The sequence below is a fragment of the Cannabis sativa genome, chromosome 9 (assembly GCF_029168945.1).
Source record: "Cannabis sativa cultivar Pink pepper isolate KNU-18-1 chromosome 9, ASM2916894v1, whole genome shotgun sequence".
Classification (NCBI taxonomy): domain Eukaryota; kingdom Viridiplantae; phylum Streptophyta; class Magnoliopsida; order Rosales; family Cannabaceae; genus Cannabis; species Cannabis sativa.
The window spans coordinates 11283004-11309211 of record NC_083609.1 but is presented as its reverse complement, the minus strand read 5'-3'; the positions used below and the strand labels follow the sequence as shown (position 1 = coordinate 11309211).

The 26208-nt window shown below is 29.9% G+C and overlaps 1 protein-coding gene across 2 annotated transcripts; it reads right to left on the bottom strand.

The window, feature by feature from the left end:
* On the bottom strand, positions 1–25613 carry LOC115723275 (putative calcium-transporting ATPase 13, plasma membrane-type). Of its 2 annotated transcripts, none has more exons than XM_030652718.2 (2): positions 22249–25613; positions 1–3441 (listed from the first exon to the last, which is right to left on the bottom strand). In XM_030652718.2, the coding sequence occupies exon 2, from the start codon at positions 3373–3375 to the stop codon at positions 235–237; it is 3141 nt and encodes a 1046-aa protein (XP_030508578.2). In that variant the 5' UTR covers positions 3376–3441; positions 22249–25613; the 3' UTR covers positions 1–234. The 2 variants fall into 2 exon arrangements, with proteins under 2 accessions (XP_030508578.2, XP_060959557.1); XM_061103574.1 differs by lacking the exon at positions 22249–25613 and adding an exon at positions 6136–6781.
* Between the last annotated feature and the right edge of the window lie 595 nt (positions 25614–26208).

Here is a 26208-nt window from a genome sequence, read left to right as displayed (position 1 = left end):
TTTAAAGAATGTAACCACAAATTACCTTTATGATAATATTATCTTGGGTTTAGCAAAAGAGAACAGAAATATCACAAAAGATCCATCTAAAATAAGAAAGCACCAGTCCACTAATAAAATCAAAAAATCATTACATGCAAATTAAAATTGGAAGTTAACATACAAACGAACTAAAAAAAAGATACATTAAGAAAAGAAGAGAAAAGCCAACACTACTGCTTAATTAAGAGAAACTCATTCTACATGGCCTTCAGTTGTGGAATTCTGGGTTCTACAAATGGAAAGCAAAGCTTCATATGCTAGAGTTACGATAGAAACCACTTTTTTGAGTATGCACCATACAATTGTTCGCACAACAATACAATAATCCATGACTTGTTTACGAGGGACAGGTACAAACCTTATAATGAAACCAATTGGCAATGTTAAGGAAGAAATGCCAATACATAAACCCCAATGTAGCCATGTCAACTTCACTGTGTCTGCAATGAGTTTTAGAATTTCCACTAACAATGTTTGAAGTAGAATTATAAAGCCAGCAGTCACCCAGAAGAGTTTATTAGCATGAATCTTTTCGAAGACATTCTTCGTGTCTAGTTTCCTTGAATTGATCTGATTAAATACTTGACAGAACACATATGCATTGAAGACAAAAGTATCACGTACCTTATCAACATCTATAGGGTAAATGAATTCATTTGTTATCAAAAGAATGAGAGCAGTTTCAAATAAAGCTTGTGGCAAGACGTTTCTAAACATGATGTTGGTGATAAGAGGATCAGTGTTTCGCACCGGTGGCTTCTTCATGAGCTCTTTTGTAGGCCTTTCATTGGCAAATCCAAGACAAGCCAGTGTATCAGTGATCAAACTCACCCACAACAGTTGTATAGTTGATAGTGGGAACGATTCAGCCACAAACACTCCAGCAATGTTTGATAAAAGAGGGACAGAAGATGCAGTTAGTTGGAACTGAATAAATTTCTGTGTGTTGCTATAAACACATCTTCCCCACTTGAAAATCTTAGTAAGAGAGCAAAAATTACCCTCTGATATGACAATGTCTGAGTGTTCCTCGATAATTTCAGTGCCTTCCTTCCCCATGTAGATTCCAACAATGGCTTCTTTCATTGCAGACGAATTACTTGTTCCATGTACAACAACTCCAACGACATTCCCATCATCTCTCAAACATTCAACAATTAAGCGTTTATCTTCAGGGGATGAATTCGCCATGACACATATCTCATTAGCCATTTTCCTTCTTTGTTTTGCATTGCATCTTCTAAACTTGGCCGCTTCTACAATCTCTCCACCATGTTGTTCAAGTATCCCACATTCTTCTGCTATAGCTTTTGCAATGAAAATATTATCACCAGTGATCATTTTGAGTTTTACTCCAGCATTATGTAAATCTTTGACCACTTCCTTCATCTTAGGACGACATGGATCTTCAATACCAACAATTCCTAAGAGGATCATATTATCCTCCAACAATTTTTCTTTGTCATCATCATCTTGAACTTCTTTGGTTTCGACTTTATGTGCCAAAGCAATGCATCTCAGCTTCCTGGTAGCCATTTCTTGAATAATTTGATCTAGTTCTTTTTTTTGATCGTGATCTAGACCTTTAACAATGCCAAAAGCATCGTAATACCGTGAACACACTTCTAAAATTAACTGAGCAGCTCCTTTCAAGTGTACTTGGATTGTCTTATCAATCTTTTTCTGTGCAAGAATCCAACTCTGCTTCTTCTCAGGAGTGAAGGCCCCGATGTGAAGAATGTCAATATTTGTTTTTATGTTGTCTATATCTATTTTCAAATCTTGCAGAGCCCATGTTTTGATTGCCGCTTCTGTTGGACTAATAGAGAGAGTATTAAGAGCAATACCTTCTTGTAGCAATCTTATAATCTTAGGAGAAATTGATGAGTACTTTTCTTTAGCCACACAATTATTGTCTAGCCAAAACTCTGAGACCTTCATCTGGTTCATTGTGAGTGTTCCAGTTTTGTTAATACAAATAGTGTCAACAAAGCTCATATTCTCTATAGAAGAGAGCTTACGCACCATTGCATTTTGTTCCTTCAATTTCTTCATTGCATAAGCACGAGTAAGCGTCAACGTGAGTCGTAAGGGATCTGCAATATTCACCACAGATGTTATCAATGTCACAATCATGCTCACTATAATATTAACTTTGGCTAGACCTTTAGCAGGTTTTTTGTTTCCATTGTCATCTGTAGTTGTAAAGGATAAACCTCCAAAAATAGTGAATATTAAAACACCCAATATAGATGCATAGCCAATCCAATCTGTTGCTGAGTTCATTTTTTCAAGTCGAGTTTCTAAGGGTGTTGGTTGCATCGACTCATGGATGACATTAACATTTTGTTCTCTCCTTGCGTTCATCCCAACTGAAGTGACAAGCATCAAAGCAAAACCATCAACAACTTTAGTACCAGAAAACAAGAAGATATCATCATTTACTGAATCCAATTCCACATGCTCATTTTGTTCTTCAGAGCAACTACCTTTGTTGTCCCTCTCCAATTTTAAAGAATGGGACATTATTAGCAAACCATTTGCTGGAACTTTATCCCCATAATTTAAACAAACAACATCTCCAACTACAATGTCAACAATAGTAACTTTCTGACGAATTCCACCTCTCACAACTTCAATATTGATTTTATAACTATCATCTAGTAACTTTTGAAACACTTTGGCATGCCAATAATCACTAGTGGCAACAAATATAATAGCCATAAAAACTCCGACAATAATACTTACACCATCTTTCAAACCTTCTTTCGGCCCATCTACTTTAATGCCTAAACCAAGAGAGACTGCGCCACAAATTATGAGAACAAGGATTTTGACTTGTAGCAAGGCTCGCCAAAAAAAGAAGACAAAAGTTCTACTCAGTGGATTCTCATGAATGTTAGCACCAAACGCAATGCGTCTATGAGCGACAGTTTCTTCATCAATTCCATTAACTAGGTCACTTTTGAGATGTTTAGCTATAGCCTCAACACCTCCTATTCTTTCAAGATGTGCTTGCCGATCTTCCTTTTCAGTGAGATAATTTAGAGTAGTCAATATTTGATCATCAGTCTCAAGCACATTATGATTTGGTTCAACATCAACAACAGTATCAAGGGAAGAATATCCAACTTCCTTGTGGCTTTTTTGTTTGACATAGTCTTGAGAAGCTGATTGAAATCTTAAAGCCGAGACACAAAGAGTGTTAGCAACTCGCAATAAATAGCTAGTACCGGTATTATTTGTCTCTTCCTTGGATGTTTCATTCTTCTCTTCTTCTAATAATTCTGTAAGCTCTATTTCTTCATGGTTCAGAGAACTGCTACTTGACATGGTTACTGAGCTCGACAGCAAGCAAACTAGAAATGTGCCTCTCCCCCTAAGAGAGTCATATGATTTCTGGAAAGAAACGAATAGAAATGATTACTCATTCATGTCTTGCTCAAACAATACAAACTTAAAAAATGAGCCAAATCAATCCTACTATATTATGGTTATTTAGTATATTTTTTTCCCCAAAACTATGATCTATGTATTATAGTACTCTTAATTTTTTAGGGTGTAAAAAGTAGTCCACAAACTATTCAGAGTGTTGTTAATTGGTCATTTTGTGAGGTTTTATCACATGTGACAAACAGAATGATACTGTGACTGTGTAGACAATTGTCACGTCAACACCACAAAATAATTTACATGTTTTTAAATTTTTTATAATCATTAATTGATTTTTTAGTTTAATAATCTTCTAAAAATATATTTTTATAAAAAAAAGAATTTTTTTAATAATATACTTAAAATATAAATTATTTACAAAAATACTTTAATAAATCTCAATTACAATAATATTTTTTCACGTCATTAAAAAGTACCTTAATTCTAAAATAATATGCCTGAAACGAAATTAATCCCAAGTTCTTTTTTTTTTTTTTTTTTTATTTTCCTAGATTTTTAAAAGTAACATTTTGGTTACTTATGATGTTAATAAGAAACTAATTAGTTACTTTTACGTAAAAAACTTCATTTTTAAATTATATAATTTGGAATACAATTTGGTTACCTCTAAAATTTTATTTGTAAACATATTAATAATCAATTAGCTATTTTTAAGTTATATTGTGTTATCTTATTATTTAAAATACATTTGGGTAACCTTAAAGTTTATTTTTGAAACTAATAAGTTGTCATATAATATAATAAGCTACTATTTTTATTTACCAATTATTTTATATACCTTTTTATTACTTTGAAACTTATGTGTTTATTTTTAGATTATATTAAATTAATTTTTTATTTTAAATACTTTTATGTTACTTTTTTATTTTACTTTTGTAAAAATATTTATGTTACTTTTAAGTTTATTTAATAAACTAATAAGCTATAATAAAGTTCAAAAAAAAAAAAAAAAAAACTCACATAACATATTAGTCAAATTGGTAAATATTTAAATTGTTAATTAGTTATTTTAAAGTTATATTTTTAGTTACCTTTTAAGTTTACAGTAGAAATAAATTAATTTTCATATAGTATAACAAATAAGCATATATATATTAAATAGTTTTATTTAGTATACTTTAAATAAAAATATCTCATATAGATAATATTCAATTTTTAGATTAGTTAATTTAAAATTATATAATCATTTTTAATTTATATTATGTTAATTAAGATGTACTTTTATGTTATCTATATATTTTTTTTCTTTGTGTAAATTTATACCACCTTCCATACTATTTAAGAATGAATGTTAACTAAGATTTAAAAAAAATAATAATAAAACAATAACTAATCACTATATTAGTAACCAAATAGTTTATTTTTTAGAAATAGTCAAAAAAAAAAAAACATATGTTTTTCATATTTTAAAATGTTCACATTGAAGAGTAGAGCACAATGATATTCTTTTTAGGGTCCACAGAATAACAAAGTGACCATAAATTATTCTTAAAAATAATAATAAAAAAAAGATTGAGAAATAGAAAATAGAGAATATAATGAAGAAACAAAGAATTAAGACTTAAAGAGAAGAAAAAAAAATTTTTGGAGCAAATATTTGGTCAGGTATTGAACATGCCCACTTATTAAAAAACGTTAATAATACTAAAAGGAAAATTTAAATTAGATATTAATGTTATTTTTGAAATTTAAATATAAAATAAGGTGCTACACGTAAAAATTCTAAAAAAAATGTAGCGCTGATATGACAATTGTTTAAACAATTATGAAAATATTTTTAATGAGCTGAAAATTTAAATACATCATAATATATAATTTGGTGATAAAAATTCTAAATATTTTATTTATTGACACGAGTGATGGAATTCAATTTCGGAAGTACACACTATGACTTAAAAATAACAATTATAGTTTATTTTATTTTAATTTTTTTTTGGGTTTTTTTTATTCTTACACTTCAAAACATTTTTTTTTGTATTTTTACGGAATTCTACATAGAAATTCCTATTGTAACTTGCGCTGCAACCTAAATTGTAATAAAAAATTGTATAGAAACCCATATTGCAACTAGCGCTGCAACTATTTTAGAAACCCAAACCGTAAATTTTTTAAAAAAAGTTAATTAAAAAAATAGAATATAGGATTTAAAGCAAACAATAAACTCAATCTTTATCTACATTTCTTTTCAAACTTAATCAATAACAATGAAGTTTCCAAAAAAAAAAAAAAAACTCAATGACAATGAGGAATATGAGAAGTACAATGTTTTACAATGAAAATTTTAAAATAAGAAAAATTATAATAGCATTTAATATATATATATTTAATAAGTATCTATTCTATATAAAGTGTTCCTATTGATTTAATGATACTTTTCGAATTTTTATGTTAACTTTAACAGAATAACTTATTAATTAACAAAATATTCTTTATTAATTTCATAATATTATTATATATATTTAAATATAAAAGTTATATAAAATTTCACACTCAGTCTAGAGAAACTATATCCTATTTCTTATCCAACAGTACTCGTACAACGATACACATGTTTATCAAATTAATATCTTTTTTCTTTTTAACAAAAAATTAATAATATTATTATTAAAAACAGATTAAACATCGAAGAATGAGTTGTACCACTATTATTCTGAAGCCCATCTTTAGCATAACTTGAGCTACAAAGTGCCACTCTACTCTATCAAACGCCTTGCTCATATCCAATTTGAGTGCTGCATAGCCTTTGGAACCTCGTTTCCTACTTTGGAGGAAATGTAGAAGTTCAAAAGCCATAAGGGCGTTGTCAGTTATGAGTCTCTGAGATAAAAAGGCAGTCTGATATTCAGAAATGACCTTTGGAAGAAAAGGCTTAGTCATAAAACTATGGCCTTTGACACCAATTTGTAGAGAACGTTGTTGGGTTTTATGCCCTAAATAAAACTCATTTCAATATAATCAGATTTACTTATTAATATAGATCAGAAATAACATTTAATGTTGCATGGTTCACATGATTTATTTCATGATTATATGTACATAATGTATAAATTCATCTGAAATCCTTTTCACATACTTGATCCTGTTTATTGTGTCGTCAACACATTGGAAAGTAAACATGACTATGTGAATAAAGTTTCCTAGATTTATCAGACATAGGGTTTTACTGATATGATAATCTACAACAAGAGTTTACTTGTATTTGGAGAAATACTATGTTCTTTCCAGAGCATTGGTTAAAGTAAAGCTCAGGTTGGATGCATGGAGTATGCATCGGAAGGGACCGATATTGAACTTTGACTTAGATTTATTAAACTTACCGTAATATCTATTCAAGTCAATATCGCCTAGTTGATCCTAGATCAAATGATCTTAATCCTGATATGATTAGGCTCAATCTTGAAAGGCTATTCGTGTTCTTTGATTTGTTAGTTAAGCCTACTTTTAGGTCAGGGTGATACGTACATTTTGGGAACACGGTAGTGCAATTGAGTGGGAGCGCTAGCATAAACATGGAATCTATAGCTTCTATCTGGCGAATAGTAAGCAAAGGATGATCTCCTTCGAGCTTGACCAAACGAACATAAATGGTGGAGTACTCATTTCACATTAGCTGAAATATCATTTATACGGGGTCAAGTGTTTTAAGGAATAAATACATTGTAGGTGTAACGTAATTTAATCCCTTTACAAAGTAGATCATTCATATGTAGGATCATTGATCACATTAGGATTATAACAATGGATAACTAATGATGTGTCTATATGGTGGAACATATGTAGCATTCTATATACCGAGAGTGCAATTCTAAGTTCTATGCGTGGATTCAACGAAGAATTAATAAGTTAGTGAATTTTAAAGTGCTAAATTCTTGATCTACTTATTGGAAGCTCGGTTTATATAGACCCATGGTCCCCCCACTAGTTGAGATAATATTGCTTGTAAGACTCATGTAATTGGTTTTGATTAATCAATTATAATTCTCAAATTAGACTATGTCTATTTGTGAATTTTTCACTAAGTAAGGGCGAAATTGTAAAGAAAGAGTTTATAGGGCATATTTGTTAATTATGATACTTTGTATGGTTCAATTAATAAATATGATAAATGACAATATTATTTAATAATTATTTATAGTTATTAAATAGTTAGAATTGACATTTAAATGGTTGAATTAGGAAATTGGCATTTTTGAGAAAATCGATACAAAAGGTGCATTAAAATCGCAAAATTGCAAAAAGCAAGGCCCAATCCACTAAGTTTAGGGCCACCACTTTTGTAGGAAATTTAAACTGATTTTTTCATTATTTTAATGCCATATAATTCAAATCTAACCATAGTAGGAATGCTATAAATAGATAGTGAAGGCTTCAGAAAATTACACTTTTCTTCCGACTTTTCTATTCGTAAAAACCGAGCCTTCTCTCTCCCTATCTTTAGTGACCACTCCTCTCTTCTTCCTTAGAATTTCGAAATCCTTAAAGTGATTTGAGTAGTGCCCACACACATCAAGTGATACCTCAATCATAGTGAGGAAGATCGTGAAGAAAGATCATCAAGAAAAGAGCTTCAAAGATCAAAGATTCGTAGAGAAAGAGATCCGTGTTCGATATTGATAATGCTCTCGCTACGTAAAGGAATCAAGGGCTAGATATCTCGAACGGAAGGAGTCATTATATTCCGCTGCACCCAATGTAAGGTTTCTTAAACTTTATATGTGTTTATTTAATCGTTTTAGAAAGTTCATATTTTTAGGATGTTAATAAACATACTCGTGAGTAGATCTAAGATCCCGGTAAAATAATTTCCAACAACTGGCCTCGCAGCCATGGTAATTGATTTACTTACATGTAATTTGGACTTTAAAACGATTGTTTGTATGTTCTTTGGATGGTATCATGTTGTATTGAGTGTTATTTGATGATTTGGATTGATGATTGTGAAATTTTCGTGAAAAATAATTGTTATTTCGGTTCTGGCATTATTTTTATTGGATAGTATGGAAAAAATTAAGCAAGTTAGCCTTTTACAGAACTCAATTTGGATTTTATTTGAATTAGTTACGATTTTTTCAAGATTTGACAAATCGAGCCGTTTATTAGCTTTCATGATCGCAGTAACTGTCCGTACAGTTTCGAATTTTTTCAATTTTCTTCAATTTTTCATACTTTTTCTGAATTAGCTTCCAATTTTTTGTATGGTTTTGTCTATATACTATTACTATTCCTAATTCAATTCTAATTATCATTTTGAATTAATTTAAATTTTTTTTAATTTAATTCAAGATATTAGTGTAATTTGAATTTGAATAATTAAGTATTTATCTTTTTGCTTAAAAATCTATCTTATTTTTAAATTTGATTATATTTTTTTTAAATTTAAGATCAGATATTTTAAGATATTTATAATATCTTTTAAGATATTTATAATATCTTTTAAGATATTTTAAAAATATCTTATCTTTTAAGATTTTTTAATTAAATCTTTTTAGATATTTTGACCATATTTAAATTTAAAATAAGATATTTATAATCATGTAATTTTTAAATGATATAAGATATTTTTTTAATTTTTTTAAATTTTGTTATTTTATTTATTTAAATTACATTTAAAATTTGAAAAAGATATTTATTTATCTTTTCTAATTTTTTATTTAATTTTTATTTATAAAATAACATTTAAAATTTAAAAGTAGTTAGCAAATTTTTTTTTTGAAATGATATTTAGGTTGGTTGAAACCTAATTTTTCAAAAATTGTAGGTTTAATTTTAAATTTAAATTTTTTTAAAAATTTCGAATTTTTCAAATTTTTTTTAAATTTTTCGAAAAATTATTTTTTTTTTATTTAATTAATTATTTTCGAAATTAAATATTTAATTTAAAATTAAATAAATCCTACATCCAACTATCCAACTAACCTTGTTGCGAGTATGTGTTTTAGCTTATGTGTAAGTTTTTAAAACCTATTATTACTGATTGCAAATAGCCATGGTTACTTTTTGCCATGATCTAATGATCTCGATGGCTCCTCAGTCAAGATAATAATTTGTAAATGTATATTTACAATCTTCTTTCATCTGTGTATAACCTAGCAACATGATAGACCCATCCAAAGTGTGCCTCGTGTGAGCCTATGTGTTTAATTTCATTATAGATGCAGATAGGTTGTGGTTGCTAAAATAAATTATCATAGTTCTTGATAGAATTTATTTAGGCCCATTTAGTTATCGGGCTTATTCAATTAATAACAGTTGTTCTTATTAAGGTTAAATTTCTCTTTTGGGCCTCAGGTGAGAGTTGGGAGCTACATAGAAGTGGGTACGACATACCGAACCCGCACTCCTCACACAAAACCACCCCAATTGTGAAGGCCCATTTGCTCGATTTGAATGACTGTACTAGGTTAATTACACTAGTTTAACCTAATTAAAATTGATTAGCAACATAATTAATTTCATTTATTTTGAAATTAATTTAAGAAAAATATAGTTTAAAGAATTATTTTTTATTCTAAGCTAAACTATATGTATTTTCGTATTTAATTAAATATAGAATTATGACCATCTAGACATTCTTTCCGGAACTTAATTTAAATTTTTCATTAAATATTCCTATTTAAGTTCGATATTTAGTTATCTTCAACTAACCAACTTAAATCTCGAATATCTTTTGAATTCAAAATTTCAAAATTAAGTTGAGGAATTTTTTAGGCATTGGTTATTAAGATTCTTTAGATATTTTTAAGTTAATATCTTTTCGAATATTAACTTAAAATGGAATATTTTCAAATTAAGTGGTTACAACTTAATTTTTGATATTTAATTAAATTTAAATTTGAAAAATATTTAAGTTCTAGATTTTTTCTAGTCAACTTAAATTAGATATTTTTTCAAATTTTGTTAAAAGATACTTAGTCAAATAAGATATTTTCTAGATAGTTATTTCTAGACTACTTATTATTTCTAATATTAAATAGGAAATATTATACATTGTGAAATTAATTATTTATTAATTAATTTTGGTACAATTTACTTTAAGTATATTTTTCCTAGTATTAAACTAGAGATTAATAATTAAGTCTTCTACACTTAATTATTTATTTCTTGAATTTAATACATTTAATTAATTTGAAAATTAAATATCTAAGTTGATTTTTATCATCATACTTAAATATTTCTTTTTCATGACATTTAATTAAATAGAAAATTATTTTTAGTTGAAATTTAATTTTTCAACTAAATTTAAATAATTTTCAAAATATATTTTTTCTTTATTTTATTAATCAATTTTTTTCGAAATTGCATTCTTAAATGCTAATTTCGAATTTTATCTTGAAAAATAGATTAAGTTGTAAATTAATTATTTATTTTAATTAATTCTTGGATCAACTTAAATCAATGATTTTTTCATTTATTGATTAATTTAAAATAAATTGAATTAAAGTATATTATTAGAAATTGAATTAATTAGTCAAAGGAAAATCTAGATAGGTGATATTTTTGCTTGAAGTATTTTTCTAGTGTATTTAATTAAATAGAAAATTAATATTTAAGTTGATTTTCATCATCATACTTAAATATTTGAAATTTTTCTTATATATTTAATTAAATAGGAAAATTATATTTTTGTTGTAAATTAATTTTATTAATTAATTTTGGGCCAACATTAAATTAGAATAATTTTTCCAGGATTTTTTTTATTTTAATATGCATTTTTTGAAAAATTGTATTCTTATATACTTTAATTTTTCGAAATGCAATATATATTTATAGAAAATTAAATTTGAGTTGTAAATTAATTTAAATTAATTTTGTAACAACTTAAATTGAATATTTTTCTAAATATTTATTGGAAATTATTACTAAGATGGAAATAATTCATATTATTTCATATCCATCTAAGTAAAATTTATAAATATTAAATTAAAATTTATATTTAGAATTTTTCATTCTAAATTGAAAATTTTAATTAAATAAATATATATTTAAAATAAATATAATAAATAAAGAGAATAAAAGAAAATACAACTTTTTTTTTAAATAATGAGCTTTATTATTAAGACATTCGATCTCCATTGTGGTTTTACACCGCGTTTGTTTTAGTGGAGTAATCCTCCCTAATGGAGGAACGTTCATTAGCAATTGCGCACCGTTTAACCTCGCATGATAAGTAGTTTGTAAGTGTTTTGTATGGTATGGATCACCCTAATGGTGGCGACCATGCTCGACTGTGCAAATTATGAAACAATGGTGGAAGCTCATAAGATAGAATTGCCTTGACTCTCGCCAAACGGACAACGCCGAATTCCAATCTGATCGAATAAAAGGTTGCTAGAATGTTTAACATTTTAGACGAGCCGACAACTCTATTCAATGAATGGTAGCTTTGACTCTCGCCTAAACTAGACACCGATATCGCCTTGTTGAAAACCTTGGAAATTATTTAGGATTGTAAGTTTTAGTATTTTCACTTGTCATTCCTACTTGCTATATGTTTATAATTTCGAATTGTGTATGAATTTATATTTAACCATGTTATTTTCTCGTTATTAAGTTGTAGTTTAATTTCGAATCTTCATCGTTGGTCTAACTTGGCTTGTTTATCTAATGAGATAAATTCTGGATTTTCACCATTAGACATTCATAATAGTGTTAGATCTCGAAAGATAAATATTGTATATGCGACATCTACCGTTCATCAATTGATGACACCTCAGACTAGTATTTTTACGATATGAAACAAGAAGATTGTATAAATAAGATTACTTTGACTTTCGCTAATCGAAGCATCGTTGGATTCTTATTTATAAACGAAATTATCCTAATTCCTCTTAGCTTATTCATTTTGAATTAAAGCTTCAAAACATATCATTTGATGAATGGTCTATAAATCATTTCATGTCATTCTATATTTTCTCTTAAGAAAGTAACTGACGCTTATGATTATAATCCCGAAATTCTATTACCAATTGATATAAATCCTCAATCTTAGAAATCTCCCTACTTGTATGGGCAAATCGACTTAGAGTTATATTAAAAGAAGGTCTGTCCAAGATAGAATTACTCATTATATTTGCATAAATTTAAGTCTTTGACTTTAATTTTAGATTCCAAATAGAAATTTTCTTATATTTCTAATTCCGTATACAATACAGCTACACTTCTCAAGTGTTTAAATGTCCATCTTTTATTAATGGATTCAAACCGTATGGAATATGAAAGTTAGGTATTCCGTGATCAGATCCACTTGCACTATTCTAAGAACTCTTCGATGTAACTAAACCTATGTCATCAATAGACACTACCACATTTTTTTTAATCTATGGCATTTGTATCTTGTTCATAATGGATTTGACAAGATCAATCTCTCGCAAAGAGTTAATATGCCTATATCCACTAAAAGTAGTTCATCTCATTCGCATGGATGTACATTCAGGTGGATATGAGTTTTTCGTTGTATTCTTAAAACGATAACTCCTAGATTATACCTTATGCAAAGAAATTTGAAATGTTTGAAAATTTTCATTAATTTCTAGCAATGGTTAAACACCATTAAGGTATGTGGTTAAAGATCTTGCGAATCGATAAAGGTGGAGAAATAGTTAGTGATATGCAGCCAAAGATCATTAAATTGATTTTTGAATTATATCCAAACTTACCTCCCGTAAATTTCGAGTTGCATATTGATGATTAGTTACTAGTCGTTGCCTAATTCCTTCTATGGTAATACAATTTCGTAATGATGTAATGGTTGTATACTTAACGTAAATCATTACTGCATTCATGGATGACCTAATCAAAATCTTAAGAAAAGCTAGAACCGTTAACCATGGTTTGTTAGCTATTCTAAATGATTGTGGTGGACCATCCCATTGTCAATAGATAAGAAAGTGTTTGTTCAAACAAATACTACTTTTCTAAGAAAATGACTAAGTCCGAAAACAAGTAGCAAATAAAGGAGATATTTAATTCTTGATTCCAAAAGTGTTCTATCATCTTATATAATATATGATGATCCCACTCGCCTCTCGTTGTCTTGTCACAACCAAAGAGGTTAATACCATTTAGTTTTCTTCGACATAATTCGCGTACCTTGTCGTAGTGGGAGAGTTTCTAGGAACTCACCTTCTTATGACTTGGGAGACACTAGTGATTAAAATCCATCAGGAGTTTAAACAAGTAATGGATTGTCAAGATAAGAAACTAAGAAGAAAGCCTATAAAACTATGGTTTAATCCATTCACATGGAATAACGTAAAGTTTTCTATTACAAGGACATAAAAGGAAATTTTCGTTTATAAGTCTATTCAATGGACTTAACAAAACTTCCCCGTTCCTAACAGTATTACAAGTTCGAGTTTATCTAAACCTATGGCTTGTGGTATACCCGGTAATTACTTACTCTAATGCAAGTTAACTTACTTTAGTAAAATGTCAAGCATTTTCTTTCTAATGGAAATCTATAGAAGCTTCACAACTTCTTAGGTATAGATTTTATTTATCTAAGGAAAAGTCTTAACTATTCCGTAAAACATAAAACCATGAAAGAATTTCTTACATCAACAAGTGAGAGGTCTTAGATATGCTTTTGTATGCCTTAGACCAGACATCCGTCGTTGAGCGGGAGTAATGAGTAGGTATCAGATTAATCCAGGAGAAGAACATTAGAAGACAATAAAGTAAATCCTAAGATTAAGAAGAGGAACTATATGTTAGTCTATAAGAGTGTGTTTAAAACTCTTAGACTACACCATATCAGATTTCGAAATTTGCCTTTGTGCTAGTAAATCTTTCTGATAAGATGGTGGTTACTCTGGGGGTGGAATAGTGATTTTGGAGAAGTGTAAAAACCTATCCGAATTCTCTAAGTCTACTGTAGAGAGACCGAATGTTAAAGTCGCAAGAAAGTTACTTATTCAAGCCTAAGGAAAGTTCTATACATCTTTGGCACCATTCCAAATTGCCTTAAACTACTAAAGGTTAATTTCCCGATTAACCAAAAGTAGTTGCCAAAGGTATAGAATCCAAACATCCCAAGAGAGTAGACATATAGAGAGGAATTTCACATTATCAATGATTTTGTGATTAAAGGAAGAGTAATGGTGGAGAAAAGGTTGTGGTTAATTCAACCTTTCGCATCCTATTACGAGGAGTTTACTAAGTACTACACTTGATTTGTATATCAAGGTGTCGAGATTATTTGAAACGCCGTTTTTGTTTTATATTAGTGCAATTGGGAGTTTGTTGGGTTTTATGCCCTAAATAAAACTCATTTCAATATAATCAGATTTACTTATTAATATAGATTAGAAATAACATTTAATGTTGCATGGTTCACATGATTTATTTCATGATTATATGTACATAATGTATAAATTCATCTCAAATCCTTTTCACATACTTGATCCCGTTTATTGTGTCGTCAACACATTGGAAAGTAAACATGACTATGTGAATAAAGTTTCCTAGATTTATCGACATAGGGTTTTACCGATATGATAATCTACAACAAGAGTTTACTTGTATTTGGAGAAATACTATGTTCTTTCCAGAAAGCATTGGTTAAAGTAAAGCTCAAAGTTGGATGCATGGAGTATGCACTAAGGGACCGATATTGAACTTTGACTTAGATTTATTAAACTTACCGTAATATCTATTCAAGTCAATATCGCCTAGTTGATCCTAGATCAAATGTTCTTAATCCTGTTATGATTAGGCTCAATCTTGAAAGGCTATTCGTGTTCTTTGATTTGTTAGTTAAGCCTACTTTTAGGTCATGGTGATACGTACATTTTGGGAACACGGTAGTGCAATTGAGTGGGAGCGCTATCATAAACATGGAATCTATAGCTTCTATCTTGCGAATAGTAAGCAAAGGATGATCTCCTTCGAGCTTGACCAAACGAACATAAATGGTGGAGTACTCATTTCACATAAGCTGAAATATCATTTATACGGGGTCAAGTGTTTTAAGGAATAAATACATTGTAGGGTGTAACGTAATTTAATCCCTTTACAAGGTAGATCATTCATATAGAGGATCATTGATCACATTAGGATTATAACAATGGATAACTAATGATGTGTCTATATGGTGGAACATATAGAAAGCATTCTATATACCGAGAGTGCAATTCTAAGTTCTATGCGTGGATTCAACGAAGAATTAATAAGTTAGTGAATTTTAGTGCTAAATTCTTGATCTACTTATTGAAGCTCCTGCTATATAGACCCATGGTCCCCCCACTAGTTGAGATAATATTGCTTGTAAGACTCATGTAATTGGTTTTGATTAATCAATTATAATTCTCAAATTAGACTATGTCTATTTGTGAATTTTTCACTAAGTAAGGGCGAAATTGTAAAGAAAGAGTTTATAATGGCATATTTGTTAATTATGATACTTTGTATGGTTCAATTAATAAATATGATAAATGACAATATTATTTAATAATTATTTATAGTTATTAAATAGTTAGAATTGGCATTTAAATGGTTGAATTAGGAAATTGGCATTTTTGAGAAAATCGACATACAAAAGGTGTTAAAATTGCAAAATTGCAAAAAGCAAGGCCCAATCCACTAAGTTTAGGGCCAGCCACTTTTGTAGGAAATTTAAACTGATTTTTTCATTATTTTAATGCCATATAATTCAAATCTAACCCTAGTAGGAATGCTATAAATAGATAGTGAAGGCTTCAGGAAAATTACACTTTTCTTCTGACTTTTTCTATTCAGAAAAACTGAGCCTTCTCTCTCCCTATCTTTAGCTGACCACTCTCTCTCTTCTTCCTTAGAATTTCGAAATCCTTAGTGATTTGAGTAGTGCCCACACACATCAAGTGATACCTCAATCATAGTGAGGAAGATCGTGAAGAAAGATCATCAGCAAAGGAGCTTCAGCATCAAAGATTCAGAGAAAGAGATCCGTGTTCGCATATTGATAATGCTCTGCTACAGAAAGGAATCAAGGGCTAGATATCTGAACGGAAGGAGTCATTATATTCCGCTGCACCCAATGTAAGGTTTCTTAAACTTTATATGTGTTTATTTAATCGTTTTAGAATGTTCATATTTAGGATGTTAATAAACATACTTGTGAGTAGATCTAAGATCCTGGTAAAATAATTTCCAACAAACGTTACATAAGCTAATAGGTTTGAATTGAGTGATATGGATTGGCGTCTTAACTTTCAGAATGAGGGTGATCAAGGTTCTGTTGAAGAAAGTAGGATCTGTACCATTATTGAGAGCATCCAAGACCGATTCAGTGACAAGGGGACCAACAGTGTGCCAGTAAGTAGTGTAAAACATGACATACATGCCATCCAAATTGGGACTTTTATCACTACTCATGGTCTTAAGAGCATTAGAGACCTCTGCTGCAGTGTAAGGAGCTGAGATTATTTGTTGAGAATCAACATCCATAGTGGTTGGAATTGTTTCCAAATATAGCATCAATTGAAGGTTAATCAACACCTTGGCTATTGAAAATATCATGAAAATAGGTAGTGATAATATTCAACAGGGCCGAAGTGCCTGTTTGGGTGTTTCCATTAGAGTCAGTTAGCTTCTTAATTTTATTATTGTTGTGTTTAGCACTCGCATTCTGGTGGAAAAATTTAGTATTTGAATCACCCAATTACAGCCATAAAACTCTTGAACGTTGATGCCAATAGTCTTTCTCTGGTGCCAATAAATCATCACAAATAGATTCTAAGTTTTGAAGAGCATCAAAATGGTCTTGGTCAGTCTTTGGTGAGTTCTTGAGGGCTGCAACATGTTCATGAGTTTCTTTAATTTTCTTTTTTAGATGTCCGAATTTTAATTGATGCCATTATTGGAGAACGGTAGCACAATTAGACATGTTACTAGTCACTTGGGCAATGCTATTAGTAGTATCTTGAAACCAATTGTTGATGATAATTTCAACACATGTTTCCTCCTCCAACCATATTTTTTCAAAGCTAAATTGTGATTTGAAGACACGTTCAGCAGGCTGATCTCCAAGAGCAGTAACAGAGACATTAATAGCTCTATGGTGTGACTTATAGAAATCGAGATGGTGAACTGATGGTGTGATGAAGGTAGAATCCCAGCAATCATTGATAAGACCATAATCAAGCATTTCCTTAATATTCCCTAATCCTTGGCATTTATTACTCCAAGTAGCACGCTCACCTTCAAAAGACAGTTGGTTAAGATGACAACCAGCCATAGTAGATCTAAAAGCTTCAATCTGAACTACACTTCGTGTTGGGCCACCAATCTTATCTTCATTCAAAATTATTTCATTGAAATCAACTAGAACAAGCTAAGGTGACAAAGGAGCCACATCAAAACATCTACTCAAAACCGTCCAAGTGTGAGATCTTTGATTAACACAAGGATGACCATAGAATCCAATAAAGTGTAAAGAAGGACCATCTTGACTCTCAATGAAACAATCAATGTGGTTGGTAGAATAATTATTTAGTGAAATTGTGATATGAGAATTCCAAAGGAATGAGGCCACCGCCTTGGCATTGTCTTGGAACTTCTAATCCATGAGGAAAGCGTAACCTTTGACGAAACTTATCTATAACATAGAGGGTTTGCTCAAAAACAAGCAAGTGTAAATGTCTGAATGCACTCAGGTTCCCTAAGCCCCCGCGCATTCCAACTAATAAAATTCATGGCTAGGGGCGGTGTTGCTTAGCAACAGTCGCTGAAATATTAGAATGGTACTGAGCCGAATCCATAGAACTAGAAATAGACTGAGTAGATGGATCAATAGGCTTTGAAGTTCCAAACTGATCATTGAGGGTGTTTGATCGACAATGCTTGAGGACATTTCAAAGTTAATTAGAGTTGACTTGGCGTTTAAACATCTTGTTAGGATTTGAGTTCTCCTTATCATCAACAGCACCAATGACTGCTTTACCTTTGAGAGCATCACGAGATGGGACTGCTGCAATACCAAAAGATATTGTGATTGTGGTAGCAGATGAGTAAAGGGCTAATGGTAATGGTAGTGTTAGTGTGGTTTTAATTTGGTTTGGGTTCATGGAGGATATTGATGGTAAGTAGCAATCATAGTTGAAGGAGATAAATAAGGAGGATATGGTAAAATAATTATTTCTTCAATGGTAGGGACTGCAATAGTAGTAGTGTCGGTAGAAATTTGTGAAGTTGGAGATGGAGTATTGAATAATGGAACAGCTTAATGGGAAGGGTTCAGACCAACAATAACAGAGGTTTCGTTCTCAGTCAATAAGGTTGGAAAAGGCAGTGGCCTTGCATCAAGGTTTGGTATTGCAGCAGTGAAGGATCTTTTAGCCAATCTTGTCATTAAAGACCAAACTATCCCTTTAGAAATTAATCCTATACCGATCATAGCCAGATTTAGGGAATGGAGAACTAATCATTGAAGGACCATAGGATAAAGAGGATCAACGCCATTATATATTAGTTCAAGAAACTTGTGACAAGTTTTGAAAGGATGACCTATTGCACCTCATTCAAAGCAGAATTCTTGCAACGCTCACAACAAAATTTTAACTAGAATTCATCTCTCGAGTCCTTATGTCTAACCATTTTCCCCTTAATAATGGTTTAGAGATATCGATAGTTCCACGGAAACGAAAAAAATGATCCCCAGCCTTCATATAAAGAATCCTCAGGGAATCAATGTAAGATCCTACAATGTTATATGCCCATTCTGCCATAACTTTTAATTTGTTGAGAAATGGTAATCGGTGGAGTTGCACCCAGAAGGGGGATAAATTCATGGATTCTGCAGAAGCAATTTGTAGAGCAGTTGGTGGGCTCAACACAATGTGATGGTTTTAGAAATGCCATGGCTCCATTAGTAGGACTTTTTTAAATCTCCAATACAACCAAATGTGACTAAAAGCAGCCCTGAATGATGACCAGTGGTGGTAAGAGGGAACTGGCCTTTCCAATGTCCACTCATCTTGATACGAAAAAGTTTTTCGATTTATTTCTTAGGATGAAACTACTCGTGCATAAAGAACATTATTCTGGGTTGTAAGACTCCCGTTAGACGAGGAAGCAGGGAGAGTCTGAACTTCCCATTCAAAATCAGTGAGAATTAGAGATTGATTCATGTCTTTGAGTAAAAGATCCATATACAAAAGCAATGCAGAAGAGGAAAGGGTTAGGACAGTAATAATGTGGTTATCAAGGAGAGGTTAAACATGGTGGAGGGAACGATTTTTGTGTATAATTTAAAAAAATAGAGCTGATGGACATGGAGGTTACAAAGAGGAGAGGAGGAGAAGCAAAACAAAGGGGATAAAATTAGTTAAAACAATTAGAGTAAATTGCAGCATAAATACCTAATGTTTCAGATTTTATACACTGAAATACTTATTATTTATTTTTGGAGGCAAAAATACCTAATGTTACAATTCTCTTACACTGTTACTATCACTTCCGTTAACTCATAAATATGGACACGTGGATGGTCCAAATGCATTACATTTATTTATTTTATTCTAAAATTTAATATTCTTAATATCAAAAACTCATAAATATATGGAGTATATAAAACATGATTATCGAATTGAAGTGCCAATATAATGTAAAAATTGTTATGAGAACTGATGTCTTTTTTTTTTTTTTTTGAAACAAGTAGCATTTAGTTTCTGATATTAAGAATATTAAGTTTTAAAATAAAATAAAAATAAATTTAATGCATTTGAACCCTCTACGTATCCATATTTTTAAGTTAACGGAAGTAGTAGTAACGGTGTAAGAGAATTGTAATATTAGCAATTTTTACCTCCAAAAATAAACATTAGTTAAAAGTGTATAAAATCTAAAACATTAAGTATTTATGCCGTAATTTACACAAAAAATTAAAAAGAAAAAAGTTCACAAACTGCCGCAGAACTTAAGTATTTATCTAAATAAAAACAGTATGCTCTTTAATCTACTTAACAAATCACAATATGTTTTTGGCAAAAAAATTCAAGCACCGCCGTCGTTTTTTCATATCCAAACACCCTATGTCACACAACAATAACATCATAAAACCATATTTAAAGCAATACATATATAAACCTTAATCAAAGCAAAATTGCGTTTACCGTGGCAATAAAACCCCAAACGTACGGATTTAAAGCAGCTTTTTCTAACCTTAAAATGTCGAAATAAATTGTTTTTTTATGGTGAACAAAATAGGAGATAATTAGAAGAAAAAAAATTGAGAGAAAATTGTAGTATTTTTTATAAAACCCTAATTTTCTAACGGTGGTTATGGAGGTTTTATGATAGGAGTTTAAGCTCCGCGAGTGGTGTATTGAATACCTTTCACTTTCGTTATTAGAAAATAACTGAAGAAAAAAAATTTCACTATAGACTCTTTCGAAAGCATTATTTTACGAAGATAAAAACCTTGAAGGTTTCATGCCTTTATTTTAGTTTTCTTTTTTAAACATTTCCCTTATTTTCATTGAGAAAACCGAAGAAGAAACCTATATGTCTCTAGTGAGTTATATTGTGTTTAAAAAGTTCTCATCTTGTATTGCTATTCAATAACAATAATGTGTTCTAATACCTTTGATAAACCAATTTAGTGAAAAATAAAATTTAAATGTAATATAATTTTATAATATTTAAATCAGTATATTTATTCAAAAAGACAAAAATAAATTATTTGAAAAGTGAAAAAAAAAAAAAAATACACACCCAGAAAGAGTAAAGATAAAATATTGTAACGACAGTATTGAGTACTTGTTTTTGATTGAGTTGCATGTTTTGGTTAGGATGTGGGTGCATGAGAGTGTAGGTTGAGTGTTGTTTATATTATTATGTTGCGAGGTGTTTGTTATATGAGTTGGACTTAAAGGGAGTAGAGTTAGAGGTTAGTTAGATTAAAGGAATGTAAAACTCAAGTATTCCAAGAGATTAGAATTACTATCAATTAAACTTTATCCACTATAAAACACAAAATCTTAGTCATTAAAATTAAAGTCACCAAATATAAAAAACTGTTTTTAGATTTTTTCTTACGAAAAAAAATCAATATTTTAGTACCATACCATGACATTAACCCATCCGAGTCTAATTTCGGGTACGGTTTCGGGTCTAGGATCCGAGTATGTAAGCAAAATATAAAATATAATATGTTAAAAATTGAAAACAACATTTTGATGTTTTCTGTTTTTTAGTTTTTCAAAACTCAATTTTTAAAAACCAATTTTTAAAAATTTTTGCCAAACAACTCCTAATAGTTTTTAAAAACTGTTTTTTAACCCGTAAAGCCAAACAGCTTAGTCATTAAAATTTAATTCACCGAATATAAGTTGAGTTTGATATTCTTATTCTCACCAAATCTAACCCCTATACCAAATGCCCCTTGAGTTTTATTGGAAACTTTAAAGGGAGTAAAGTTAGAGGATAGTTAGATTAAGTGTTGGAAGAAGTTAACATTATCATCAATTAAACTTAATTTATTATGAAACACAAACTTTTTGGTCATTAAAATTAAATTTACCAAACATAAGTTTAGTTTAACGTTGTCCCCAAAAAATTTGCTTCCCTTAAAGCTCTTTCTTTTTTTAAACAAACACAAGGCTCTCTATGAAATATACAAGGACGTCGTAGTCAAAATAATGCTGGTACTCTTAAATTAAAATTACTAGAAGAATAATTGGCATGCCTCAGTAAAAGTAGGCTATGAGAATAATATGTACAAATATTGATGAAAATAAAATAAAATAAAATACTAATAACAAGCAAGGAAAATACCTCTAGTGTGGGTTGAAAACTTGAAGAGGAGAAGACTATATATAACTGGACTAAGCTACTTCTGTCTTTGATAATGAAGGATATTGGAGACGACCACCACACTTCTACACTTATGGCTCATTAATCTGAAACCAAAGAGATAAAAGTAATAGCTTGAATAAACTTTTCCTTTCAAAATAAATAATAAAAAAAGACTTAAATATGAATTGCTTGACTCAAAAAGCATTTGAGCGACCTAGAAAGTTGGTCTTTTTTGTCTTCTTTTCACTTACAGGCCTGTACAAATTAACGATCAGGGACAAGTGGACCATTCTTATATTTACATCTGCTAGTAAAGAAAAGGTGTTTACGCGTGCAACAAATCAAGTTTAGGAAAAAGTGATACCATTTTTTTAGTTAATTTTTATACTCAAAAATACATATTTAATTTATTTTTTTTCAATTTGGAAAATTTTATTTACACCCAAAAATGTCTAAAGACACCTCATTTTAATAATTTTTATTTTTTTATGAAATTTATATTTTTAATTGTAGTAAGTTTTTTAAACTTTTTTCTTCCCATTCATATTCTTAAAAAATATACCTATCATTCTATCAAACAAAAATAAATTATATTTTAAATACTATGACAAAAAAACTAAAATAAAAAATCATACGAAAATTTTTTAGAAAAAAAATAAAAAGTATGTATACATGAGTTAGAAAAAATTATGAAAATAAAATCAAAATGAGTATTGAAATTAACATAAAATAATGTGAGGACACATTTTGAAAAAAAATATTAAGAGTAATTTTTAAAAATTATTTAAGTTTATATTTTTTTTTAATATTGGGGTATATTTATCATTTAATGGGGTGCAAATAAAACTCCCCTTTCAATTTTTTTATGACCTATTTGATAAAGTTACAATATTTTTTAGGGAAAAAAACAGAATAATACAAGAAAGAAAAAAAATTACAAAAATACTTTGGGCCGACCCATTAAACATTTATACAGTCCACATACAAATATTTACAAAAATATCACACGCACTAAGCCTTCAGCTGTACAGAGCGAACAATGAAGGTGAAAATACCGCGATCGTTTCAAAACCGCAAAACAACCAAAATGAAACCAAAACGATAAAAATACAACTATTAATTCTGGCAAAATCAACTGGAAAAAAAGAACTGCAATGATTTAAACAGAAAATGACGAAAAAAAAAATCAGAAAAACTGTGAAGAAACTGAAATTACACATTTATTTTCTGTTTTATTCGATCAAAATAACTCCCCCTAATATCGAAATCTATATTCATGAAATGTTGATCTGTAACAAACAGATCTGGAGCTCCCACCAAATCCAAAACAATGTATGATGTGAAAATTTAAAAAAAAAAACCTCATGAATAATACATCTACGTTATATACAGTTGCATTTTGATTGATAACTGGTTTCCAATATAAATATATTTTTTTAGAAACACAATAAGAAGAGTAAATTCGAATTAAGGTACAACCAGTTACGTATAAGTCTGTTTATTTTTTGTTTTGGTTGCCTTATAGTTGCATTATCGTTTTATGATAGTTTATATATTATGCAGGAATTTAATTTGACGGGGACTAAGAAATAGTAGTTATACATAGTAAGTTCTGTGCAAAATAGTTGCATATTAGTTTTATAATGAAATAACATATGCAAGTAGCAAAACTATGATAAAACTACAAAACAACTGTATACAAACTAAAATACAGGAAAAACTCTTTGAACATCAACATCCATGATAAATCTCATTGTTACCCATTGATGATATAAAAATGGACAGGAAACAACTAGATAAAAAACATATTAAAAAAAATACATACCGAAGGTGTTTACACTATTAAAAAACTATGAAAAAACTATTACAAAATGAGAAATCAATAAACACAAAACCCACAAAAGTTGAATATGAAAAAATTTCAAAAATGGGGGAAAACCAAAAAGAAACCGAAAACAAACCTGAGATAGAAGACCACCATCAACTTGATTATTTTTTTGAGCATCATCTTGAGGAATTTTTTCCTGGGCAGCCACCTTCGATTTTTTTTTTGGAGGAGCTCGCCCACGTTTCGGCAATGGAGGAGCAAAATCAGAGTCATCCTCCTGATCAACAACAGGCCGTTTACCCTTGTTTCTATTAGCTAAAGATTTCAACCCAATTTTAGAGCTTTTCTTTTGAACAGGGGAAGGAGTTGATGAAGAACAAGTTACAGCCATATTTATATATGGATTAAGAGAAAAATAAAAAGAGAGAAAACGGTTATGGAACTCGGTTAATGGGAGTTGAAAAAAAAATTGAAGAAAAAAAAATGGAAAATGGAGTTGGGATTGTGGAGGGGGAAGTGTTCAACTATGGAGGTTGATATTTTTTTAAAAAAAAAATTGAAAAGAAATATAAAATAATAGGAAAAAGAAGAGAAAAAAGAGGGAAATGATGTATAGAGTGATTGATGTAATGATATATGTCACTGACTTGTCAAAATGCATGATATGTGTGTGCATGTGGTAAAAATGTAAAAAACTTAAGCAAAAGTGTATAAAAGTTGCTTTCACCGTGATGTAGTATATATGTAATAAAGTTAGCCTTTTGTATTTTTAGTGTAAAAATTATTTAAATTATCGAAAATAAATATAAATTTTTTTCAATACGCTTATTAAATTAAAATATCGAAAATTCTGTTTTCGATACTATAAATTATTTAAAATTTAAAAATAGTGAATATTAAAATGCATAGCCGATCCAATCTCTAGCTGAGTTCATTTTTGTAGTCAAGTTTCTAAGAGTGTTGATTGCATCGATTCGTGGATGACATTAACATTTTGTTCTCTCCTTGCGTTCATCCCAACTGAAGTGACAAGTATCAAAGCAAAACCATCAACAACTTTAGTGCCAGAAAGTAAGAAGATATCATCATTTACTGAATCCAATTCCACATGCTCATCTTATTCTTCGGAGCAGCTACCATTGTTGTCCCTCTCCAATTTTAAAGAATGGGACATTATTAGCGAACCATTTGCTTAAACTTTATCCCCATAATTTAAACAAACAACATCTCCAACTACAATGTCAACAATAGTAACTTTCTGACAAATTCCACCTCTCTCAACTTCAATATTGATTTTATAACTATCATCTAGTAACTTTTGAAATACTTTGGCATGCCAATAATCACTAGTGGCAACAAATATAATAGCCATAAAAACTCCGACAATAATACTTACACTATCTTTCAAACCTTCTTTTGACCCATCTACTTTAATGCCTAAACCAAGAGAGACTGCGCCAAAAAAAATAGACAAAAGTTCTACGGGTGCATTCTCAAGAATGTTAGCACCAAACACAATGAGCGACATTTTCTTCATCAATTCCATTGACTAAGTCACTTTTGAGAAGTTTAGCTATAAACTCAACACTTCCTATTCTTTCAAGATGTACTTGCCGATCTTCGTTTTTCAGTGAGATGATTTAGAGTAGTTGATATTTGATCATCAGTCTCAAACACATTATGATTTGGTTCAACATCAACAACAGTATCAAGGGAAGAATATCCAACTTCCTTCTGGCTCTTTTGTCTGTCATAGTCTTGAGAAGTTGATTGAAATCTTAAAGCTGAGACACAAAGAGTAGTAACAACTCGCAATAAATAGTTGGTACCATTATTATTTGTGTCTTTATTGGAGGTGTCATTCTTCTCTTCTTCTAATAATTTTGTAAGCTTTATTTCTTCATGGATTAGAGAACTGCTACTTGAAATGGTTACTAAGCGCGAGCAAGCAAACTAGAAATGTGCCTCTCCCCCTTAGAGAGCATATATATGATTTCTGTGAAAAAACGTATACAAATGATTACCCATTCATGTCTTGCTCAAACAATACTAACTTAAAAAATGAGGCAAATTAATCCTACTATACATTGTAATATGGCTATTTAATATTT

Bases quoted from the DNA above. Each gene is read 5' to 3' on its own strand.
- LOC115723275 (XM_061103574.1), bottom strand. From the start codon at position 6,372: ATGACTAAGCCTTTTCTTCCAAAGGTCATTTCTGAATATCAGACTGCC. The intron at 3,442-6,135 runs GTACAACTCATT...GTTTCTTTCCAG, and splicing joins TGGGCTTCAGAATAATAGTG to AAATCATATGACTCTCTTAG.